This window comes from Phyllobates terribilis, unplaced genomic scaffold, assembly GCF_046119375.1.
Source record: "Phyllobates terribilis strain yellow unplaced genomic scaffold, ASM4611937v1 Scaffold_3__8_contigs__length_932513732, whole genome shotgun sequence".
Taxonomy (NCBI): Eukaryota; Metazoa; Chordata; class Amphibia; order Anura; family Dendrobatidae; genus Phyllobates; species Phyllobates terribilis.
The window spans coordinates 464,847,946-464,858,896 of NW_027362763.1; the positions used below are offsets into that span (position 1 = coordinate 464,847,946).

At 42.6% G+C, this 10,951-nt stretch overlaps 1 protein-coding gene across 4 annotated transcripts in view; it reads right to left on the reverse strand.

Moving 5' to 3' along the window:
* The window catches only part of ATG5 (autophagy related 5), a 170,527-nt gene extending 160,348 nt beyond the window's left edge, over nt 1-10,179 (reverse strand). The window contains exons 1-3 of one of the 4 annotated variants that reach the window (XM_073675782.1): nt 10,050-10,179; nt 5,903-6,096; nt 4,303-4,430 (exon numbers count right to left, since the gene is read on the reverse strand). In XM_073675782.1, the coding sequence (XP_073531883.1) occupies nt 4,303-4,430; nt 5,903-6,025 (251 nt within the window). In that variant the 5' untranslated portion in view covers nt 6,026-6,096; nt 10,050-10,179. The other 3 variants (XM_073675781.1, XM_073675785.1, XM_073675780.1) reach the window with 3 other exon arrangements.
* Nucleotides 10,180-10,951: the final 772 nt, after the last annotated feature.

Sequence of the window (10,951 nt, forward strand, 5' to 3'; positions counted from 1 at the left end):
AAAAAAAATGAAAAAAAAAAAACTAAAATGGTTTAATTTGTTTTACCACCTATATATTTCTTATAGCTAGTAATTTGACTGGACAGTTTGGTTCAGGTATCTAAGCACAATCTAAAGCTTTGAGATTGGAATTGTATATAGTACCAGAATGTGCCAACTGATTAGGACATGGCTGTCATAGACGAGTGGGTGCCCTGCGCAGAAATCCCCAATACAAGTCAGGCAATAAATTGCTTCGCTCACTCAGACCATTCACTTGAATGGGCACCAACATTACATCTCTGCTGCAGAGAAAAGAGACAGGCAGATCGGCTGGAACCCTTTAATATATGCTGTTAATAGCCTCATAATATTGATTTGACTTCCAGTCTCCAATCACTTCAATTGAAGACATTTTCCCAATGAATATGTTCATCACCTATCCCCTTCCCTTTCCTGGAGAGGAAATAATACATCTATTACCTACCATGTGTATTTAGAGGCAAAACCCCTTTAACAATGACATCACTGTCCACAATGGCCAACATGTCTGCATCATATATTTCCAACCTAACTTCCCGATCCCTGGTTCTCAAGAACTCCTACTCTGCTTTCCTCTTCTCACCGCCCCACCACCTCCAAGATTTCTCCCATACATCTCTATAGTCTAGAAACATGATATCCCAAAATATTCTCCAACCCTCAAACCTTACCTTTTTAAAAAAGCCCACAACTATAATACCTGCAATGACCTATGAGCAGCTTCTACCCTCAGTGGTCTCATTCCCCCTTCTTTTGTAGCTTGCAAGACCTCGCCTTCTGTCTTTTACATGGAATGCAGACAGACAAATATAGTCTACGGCTCTTTTCACATGTTATTTTGCATTAGTGTGGCATCTGTGTGTTGTATGCTTCAAAGACGAACTTGTGAATAATACTCTAACATGGAAAAGTTCACAAAGCTATACCGAGAGATAGAACCGTGACAGATGGCTGCTGTTCTTGGTCCCTGACTCATGTGGCTTCAGTTGGTATTACAGTGACCCTTCACCCTGGCACTGAAAAGGGACTATACATTTGTTGTGAGTAGACAGCCTACCTAGTGCTATCCATTTGTCTTCTGCAGCGTCTAGATCGGTATTCTGGTCCTCCATCACAGATGGCCACCACAGTTGAATAGGGAGCAGCGGTAAGTCTGAACCCCACCTCCAAAGCATAGGATAGGCAGTGCCAGTGTGGTTGACTTTCCACTGTACTCCCTACGATACTGCTGATGCAGGTAGACCAGAACACCAGTCTCATCGGAGGAAACTGTGGGAAGAAAATGGGCACCAAGTAGGAGGACTATACATGACAAATGAATCCTCACTGTTCAGTGCCAGGGTGAAGGCTTGCTGCTGTAAAAAGTTCTTGCTGTGGAAAACACCAGGATATGCCTGATGTAATAGTAGCATACTAGAGAAAATTAAGACAAAAAAAAAATGTAAAGCTTGAACTAAGAAATTCCTATTTTATCTCTACAGACAATATATTTTGAGATCAAATCAGATCTTAATAGAATGAAAGAGTCAACAATTATTCAGATATTTTCCAAACTGTTCTACCTGTGAAAAACAGTAAGTGACTATACAGCTGAGGGTCCGACTTCTGAAGGATCACAGACTGTCTTCATTGTGTGTCTTTATACAGCAAAGTTCTTGACAACTTGATGTACTGTACGTAGGAAGATGAGGTTCTTGACTATGGGGGAAGGTTACAGGGGATGACCCCACTCTGGTCAAAAAATATATGTAACCCAGAAGGTATAAAAAGCCAAAACCAAAAAAATGCTGAGCCATAAAAATAAAACTCTGGTTATTGTTAGCCTAGCTAACATGGGTTTACCTTGGCTGTTTTTAACAAAGGTGGGAGATTTTGTGTGGGATAGAGGGTAGAGGATAGAGGGTAGAGATCTATATCTATCTATCCATCTATCTATACATGCAATCATGTTGCGTCCCCTCCCTTTTTAAAAAGCACCCAAGAGAAGAGTGCTGACATTAACATGAGGGGAGAGTCTATGGAGATTCCTGACATGCACCTTACATGTACGGCAGTTGTCTATGACGAGGGCTCAGGCGTTCTACAGCCAGCACCCCCCTCTAACGACAGAGACTGGAGCTTGAGAGCTTGTCCAATCGCTGCTGTTTAACTACTTAAATGCCACTGTTAATTTCTAATGGTGGCAAGTAAGTCTGTTATGACACCCTACACCCCCCCTGCATAATGATTGGATTTCTTTATCAGAATCACTAATAAGGCATGAGCACAGAGTGCTTAGGGCAGAAAAATCTGAATATATACCTGGCTATACATTGTCTAATCCTCAGCCCCATTCACTTGGGAAGAACTGTAGTGAAGTTTCTAGAACAACACGTGGTCAATGGGCCAGCAGAAACGGTGAAAGTACCTTACTACCTTTGTTCTCCTGATCGGTAGGGCTCTTACAAACCAGACCACTGCCAATCATAAACATATGGGGGATATGCTATAAAGTTACAAGATGGGCATATATCTTAATATTCGTACATCTGCCTTTACTAGTTATGATAAGTGTTAAATACAAAAATGTATTTAAAATGATTAAAGTGTAACTAAGCACTGAGCTCTTGTCTTACAAAAATTAAATCAGGGTGTACAAACGACTGAACACGGGATAGTGAAAGCAGTAAAAATAATTTCTGAAACTCCTGGTCTGTCTTTCTGACTAAGAACGGCTCTTAACACTGTGACAGTTAGACAATGTTCTAAAGTAAATGAACTTTCACAGCTTAATGCAAAAATGAAAGTCATATCTAGACTGAAAACACAGAATAACAGCAAGCTATCAATCAGAAGATATAAATAAAGACAATACTAGGCAGACATTTGGACAAGGTTTTGAACAATGTCCTTTTATGGCAGGCTCAATGATTGGGGTGGTAGATTAATAAGCTTAGTCACAGCCACACTGTTACAAGGGTTACTTCTATCTGCACGTAGTGCCGCCACTTGGTGAGCTCACCAGATCTCTCTTTATTAAAATATTGGAGTGAATAACCATTATTTTAATTTTGGCATATTGGACTCAAATATGCCTGATCCCCGTTTCCTGCCATCGTCCACAAAAAGGTATTGAGACCCTGATTCCACCAATGTGTCACTAATTGGACTGTTGTTATTTCAAGAAAATCAGTGTTTTATCAGCAGGAGATCAACATTACAGGATAGTTGGCCTTGCGCCTTCTGGTCATCCCGCCCACATCACTAATTGGCAGCTTTCTGTGTACACTGTGCATAGGCAGAAAGCTGCTAATCAGTGGTGTGGACGAGTTATATAGAGCTCAGCATCCAGAGAACTGCTAGATGTGCAGCAGATCAAACTGTGATTGCATCAAAATGACAGTATTCAGACAATCAAGTGTCACATTGCTGGTATCAGGGTCTCAGCCCCTACATCATGCTGCTATCATATTAAAGAGCAAAAACCTGCTGGCAGATTCTTTTTAAGAGATTTCTAAACACCCAAATGGAAAAAAATAGATTAAACACTAAGACAACAATCACCACCATCCCCATCTGGAGAAAGAGGAACTCACAACAAATTTACTTCTTTCGTTATCTCTGGTGTGCCCTACATTAAGTATGCCCATACACTAAGATAAAAGTCAGCCAAAATGGCCAATTTTGACCATAATGAATGACAGGCATTTCCTTGAGACGAGAAGACCGACTCGTGATGTATTTATCATCATTCATAACACCAGTCAGGCATGAAGATTGTTTCAGCTGATAAGCACTGGCTGCATTATCAGCTGAAAATATACAAAATTGGCCAATACACTCTGAGATGTACTTTGAGAGTCAAAGATAAACTGTTCATCCAATCAACGAACAATGAGTATGAGGGCCTTAAATCTGATCACACAGATGAGAGAAGTGTTGACCAAACATTTATTAAGCAGGTAGCACTCGCCACCAACCCATACAAAGGAACATTCGGCTGAGCATACATGTGTTTTCAATAGGCATAGAAAGCCACTGCCAGACTCCAGTGGCAACGACTTACTGTATGTACCATGAAAAAGTTTTCCACAGGCTGATCCTTCTCTCCCCCAACAGATGAGAGTTGTGAAGCAAGCACTGACCTGCCCTTATTATATTACATGGGTCAGGAAATTGTGATTCCTCTTTTTCAATTTAGAACAACATTTTCTAATAGATTTTAAGGAACATTTTGAGCAAGCAAAGTAAAAGATCTCCTATTCAATCTTATAAAATGAACTATGCCATCATGCAACTCACCATTTTAAAGGAATGCCTTCAAATTCAAACCAAATCTCGCCTATGTCTTCTGTCCTCAGAACTTTCTGAAAATGTTTCTTCACTTTATCAGTTACCAGGGTCATGTAGCTCACACGAGGTAGAAGCAGCTGGAAAGAAAATATGTTTACCCGAATTGTATGAAATTTACTAAACTTTTATATACCCTTTTTAAAAAAATTAAATACGGCACATCTTGTAAACGTAAGGCTCTGTTCACATAAAGGCCCGAAGCGTCATTAGGAGTCACAATGCAGATGTGAACACAGCCTAATTAAAAGATATATACAATTTAAACATTAAAAAACTATTTACGCTATTGAGTAGTGAGGCAGTGAAGTCCCCAAACACTTTAGATAGCTGTTGGCCGAACGATAGTTCGGTAGGTAGCTATTTCGCCTGACTCTACCGCACACGAGCCAACCAAACGCTCCTGTGTTCTCTATGAGAGACCTGCTAGCAGACCCCTCTTTTATGCTTTCATAAAGACCTTAAAAATTAGCACTAAATAAAAGCCCATATCTCTGGAGCAATAATCCAAATTAAAAAATAAATGGCATTATAAATAAAGCAGTGGGAATAAAAAAAAAAAACAAAGATACCCACTTTTGACCTGGTGACAGAGATAGTAATGTGTGGTGTACTGCAAAGTATAGATTATTCCTAGAGCTAAGCGAACCTAAAAGTATGGGGTTCTTACCGGACACTTATTATCCGGTGCTAAACTCTGAACACAGAATTCCAGGGGAAGTCCAAGATTTTAGTCCGGGTGCCATAACCCGAACTTCCATGGGCTCATCCCTAATTATTGCCTTTGCAGTAAGCAGTGCAGTTTAAAAAAAAATCCCCATTAAACTCTATAGACAAGCCTTTACTACACAAAATGTTCCCACTGAAATATTTCTATTTGATTCATGCCAATGCAAGTGAGCGAACAGCAATCAGCTTTCTGGACATAAGCAGATGGAATGTATTGTGCCACTAGAAAATTACAAGCACGGTTCCAGCCATTGTTCTCACAGCGGGATTGTTTTCTGGTAAATACAGATTAAATAGCCAGATGTACTGTATAAATGCACTGTGTCCAAAGGCATAAAAAGAGTGACCTTGTTTTTACAGCTTGATATGCTGGGAAAAGGCGGCTTTTATAAAGCACGGCCATTGTAAATGCCATCCAGTTATGTCCACTCTGTTCCACTGTTACAGGAGGAAAAGGGCTAAAACTACAATAATGCTAAATCTTTCCCGTATACCGCAATCATTTTAGTCTGTGTTCCCTTCTGTGTCATGGTTTCCATCATACAAGAAAGCACCGCTGGGCCTGTCTCACGGAGACTAGTAGCAACCAGCAGACCCCACTAACTTATAATAGGGTTGCCCTGTAACATGAAAGTATTGCAGCTTCAATTTACAGATAGATTTTTCAGGTTTAGTTTGGAAGGGCTGCAAAATGCACAATATCCCCATTGGATCAGATCAACAAAGACACTTAAAGTCCTGACATAGAGGTAAACATGTGCTATGCGTGCGAGGAGGGTATCAACCATTTCATATATTGTATTTGAGAGCATGTCCCACCTACCCTGAAAGGACTTACATAGTAAGGTTCAGCTTCCCTCTCAGTGAGTTCATCCTGATATAATGTGAAGCATGTCGGTATTCGCCCTGACCAGACATCTCGGAGTACGTCCTTGTCATCTGTCATTCTTCCAGCAGTGTGGGCTGCACATAAAGACGATCTTGGTTCATTCACCGGTTATGTGTTGAAAATGGGATCTGAAAGACCAGCAATTCATTGTTAAAAAAAAAAAGGATGCGATGCAGACACATCCATATTGCATTCATTTCTACTAGATCCATTGCAAATGTCTCATAGTAAAATAAATCCTTTTTATTTTTAATTTTAATGTAAAAAAAATTAATATCATCCAGATGTGAAAATCAGACTCACAGAACACCACTTGGATAAAAAAAGGCTATTTTTTTCAAACAAAAATAATAAAAAAAGTAAGATTTTTCATATGCTTGTCTACACTAAAGGCCAGGTTCATTCTGTGGGGCAGATATACTAAAACTAATTTTTATACAGTGTAAACTAAAGGCCCTTATACACACTCGACTAATGTTGGCCTAACCTGCTGATAACAATGGGTTCGACTGACAGTCCAACATTTAAGACCATTGCAAGTCACATGCTAGTTTGGCGACCCATATAAAAGCATGAGTCCAAAAGAATTAAACAGCTTTAGATTGCCTGGTTGCTTCTATCCATAGGTGGTACATCGCCTCTTATATAAACATTGTATTATGAGAAAAAAAATATCAAAAATATAATAAATCTAAATTGCAGTTTGACAGACAGTCACCATACACTAGATATTTTTTGCTGCCAATCGTGTTTGCTCTATGGCACCCGTGCCACTGCTACCTTGTTATCAGAAGGTAACAGAACAATCAGCCAGGTCTTCCTGCCAGTGACATTGTAATTAGGTTATAGTAACTACTTACTATAAACTGTAGATCTTCGGGGTTATTCACACATCAGTGTTCGGTCAGCATTTTGTGTCAGTGTTTCTATGCCAAAACCAGTAGTGGAACTTACAAAAAAATAATAATTGAAAGATTGACACCAGTTCTGTGTTTTGGAGATACTCCTGGTTTTGGTACAGACATACTGATCAAATCCCTTACAGATTTAAACTTTACTACAATTGTTTCTTTCAGTTTTGGGAGTCATGTACGAACACAATGCTAGCTGCCCGGGAACTTCACTTTCCCCATAGTCTCTACAGAATCAATACACACTCATAGGGCGGATATTGTCCTAAGGGTGCATTTACACTGGCCGATTATCGGGATCAGGCTGTCAATCACCTAATTAGCGAGTGAATTAATTTTTACACTAAAAATCATTGTTCTTGGCAGCACATCACCTTGTGTAAACAGGACAGGTGCCACCGAGAACAATGGCAGTCTGTGTACACAGAATGATCCATTACAGATTGTTTCTGTGCACACTGGAAATGCAGTCAGCCTGTCTACACAGGCTATTCAACACCCGGCATCGGCCAGTGTAACCGAGTCCTTACTAACGTGACACGCCATAACCTCTCATCTCAAGCCAGGGAGGTTCAGAGTTTGTTGCTACCAGCAAGTGACATCACATCACAATGTATGACATAACACTTGTCAACTAAATAATGGGATGAAAAAAACATCTGGAAGGTAGCAGTGGCATAACATCAAGCTTGTGGCCCCCAACTATCAAGGATCTTTAATAATATTGGTCTTCCTATATGGGTCAAAGGTTCCAGGGTCCATCAGAGTCCCTGTACAACTGCAACCCCTGCACCCACTATAGGGCAGGTATAATGGGATATTTTTTTCTTTTTACAGTTTCCTGAGTGTTCTTTTAGGACACCATGACATTTTGTAACACCCCAAAAGGGAACATGGTATGAATTTCTGTATTTATTTCAATAGTGCCATGTCAGAAAAAAGAGGGAGTTAATGTCCATTATCTGGACACCTCCCCTCTCAGGCTTCTCACACAACTTCATGCCCATTAGAACTTCTAGGGCCCCCAAACCTCCTGGTAAGACCCCTCCATCCAATTTTCTAAACAGAGGACTCTAGACTGGCTGACCCCTGTGAGCTTCAGAGCAGATGCCGCCCTCAGTTTCACACCAGGTAGGACTTCTATCACTCGTGAGCCAGGATTATTTATACCAGACTCTCTGGCAGGATACTGGTTCCATGGGGGAAGGCTTTTGGCCAGCACAGGGTCCGACCTTCTGGTTACACTTCTCCATCTGGCTGACAGAGCAGGGAACTGGGACTCAAGTCCATGATAACTAGCATCAGATCTGGATCTCCGGTGGAGTCAGATGAGGACATGCTCATGGATAGATAGCCTGGGTATGGAAAGTCCTCCGCCCACCACTACCCCCTCCAATCTCCCTCTTCTCTGCAGAAGACTTTGCCACACATTGCAAAAATAAATTTGACCAAACAAGACAAGTCTTTACTGCTCATAAACCACAACACCTATGTATAACAGACCACTGACCTGCCCCCATAACCTCCCTCTTTACCATCACTGAAGGAGAGCTTACTCATCTTCTCTCCAAATCGCACCTCACCACCTGTGCACTGGACCCCACCCCATCTCCTCCCTAATCTCTCTTCCACCTATCGTTAACTTCTGGTACCTTCCTTTCTGCTTTCAAACCTGCCACAATCACTTATATTCTGAAGAAACCATCACTCGACCCAACCTATACCTCACCTCCAAACTCCTCAAAGAGCATGTCCATGCTGAACTTTCCTCCCACCTCATTTAACTCACTCTTTGACAACCAACAATCCAACCTCTGTCCCCACCACTCCACCAAAACTCCCCTAACCAAAAATTACTAACTACTTACTGCCAATTCTCTATATTCCTCCTTCTAGACCTGTCCTCTGCCTTCGCCACAGTTGACCAGTCCCTCCTACTACAGATTCTTTCTTGCCTTGGCATCAAAGACCTTGCCCTCCCCTGGATCTCCTCATATTTTTCTTCCTGCATGTTAAGAGTCTCCCATTCCCACACTACCTCCTCATCCCACCCTCTTTCTGTTGGTGTTCTTTAAGGATCAGTCTTGAGATCCCTTCTCCATCTACACCTTTGGCCTCAAACAACTCAAAGTCCCACCTATATGCTGAGGATACTCAGATCTACCTGTCTGGCCCAGATATCACCTCTCCACCTCAACATGGAAAAACAGAACTCACCTTTTCTCCATCTCACCTAACTCCCCTACCTGATCCATCCATCACAATAAACGACATCACGTTTTCCCCTGTACTGAAAGTCCGCTCCTCGGAGTAACCCTCGACTGTACCCTGTCCTTCAAACACATCCAAGCCCTCGCCACCTCCTTCCGCTTCCAACTAAATATTATCTCCAGAATCCGTCCTTTCCTCATCCCAGAATCTACTAAAATGTTTGTGCATTACCCCGTCATCTGATACCAGGTAAGAGCCCCTCTGCTCTCTAGGTGGGATCCTGTCTTCAGTGAGGTTCAGCCCCATGCGGGATCCTGATACCCCAGAGTGGTGTCACCCTGGAGAACGAACGGTAACGCGGGGTCAGATCATTAAGGGGTCCGTGTTATGGTGGGAGCCAGTTCCTGCAGGCAGCAGCGCTCACAGACATGTCCGCTCTGCCCAGTGCATCTGACTGGGGCTGTAGAAGTCCATGTGCTTCCTGCAGACCCTGCCCCGCTCACATGTATGGGAATGACAGCAGCCTCTGCCCTGTGGGAAGATGGAGGTTTGCACTGATGCCTCCTGTGCATGCAGCCGACACCAGGCCAGCTGCGGACTGGGGACGACCCTCCGTACTACAGCAGGTGTGGGGTGGTGACTGACAGGACACACTCTCTATAGCACCAAACATGTTCCCAGACACGACACTCCACGAGTGAGCGCAGCACCTGTGACAGGACACACGTGTCCACAGTGACAGGAGACCGTGGGCGTACACCGGAGCGAGCGGCTCTGTTACCCGAATCTCTGGCACTTCTCTCCCTCGGCACGCTCAGCAGCTTCCGGGTGCTATCCTTCACCCCGCCCACCTCCGTCACGTCATGGTACGGATAGCGCGGAGGTACATTTGTGTTGTGAGCGCGCAGCTGTGATTACACATAGAGAATAAACTCCTGTGGCTGCTACACTCGTCTAACCGGCAGGCGGGAGGGCAGGCTCTGCTTTCCGCTGGTCTCTTCCTCACCGCTCTTCTTCAGGCATTGGAGTGGAAGAGCAGTCACTTCTGTGACGTTTGCCCTCACTTGAGAGGGCGAACCCCCTTCCCTCACATCCCAGGATGCCCTGCGCAGAATTCTGCCCAATCACAGTTCTCCATCTTTTCCCCTTTACATTCTCTGCTCTTTGCAGCCACATTTCGAATTGTCCTTGCGGGTGTGAGCACTTTGGAAGGATTTTCTCACAGCTGGATCCTCTGCCGCCATAGACTCTAATGTAGAATGAGAAGTTAATTCGCTGTATCTGCTTTTCTCATGCAGAAGCTTCCATGCAGGGGTGCACAACATTTTTTCGGTCCAAGGGCCAAGTTGTCCCAATAAACCTATCCGAAGAGCAGCAAACAAATGTAATGGGGTACTTACATAAATACATCACAATAACCACTGTCAGTACAGCTCCAAGTTTTGATTATTTGAAAAGAATTTGAAGAGTTTTTGCTCAGTTTCTTCTTCAAAAGCTCAGTGTAAACACTCACAAACTAATGCTATGTTCACACATGTTGGGTTTTGCAGCGTATTTTGCTACAGATTTTTATGCAAATTTTCAGCTGCGGTTTGCAGTACCAGCAAAGTCTATGAGAAACCAAAATTCTATGTTCACACGTTTTTTATTTTGCAGCGTATTTTGTGACTTGGTTGTGTTTTTGGAAAATAGAGCATGTCACTTCTTTCAGCATTTTACAGCAGAAAACGCACCTGCGTTTTTGCTGCGTACTTACAGCGTTTTTTCACCCATAGGAAGTAAAGGGTGGTCAAAAAAACGCACTAAAACCTGCGTTTTGAACCCAGCTGTTTTCCTGCCAGAGAAAAGTTAGCAGAGGAAA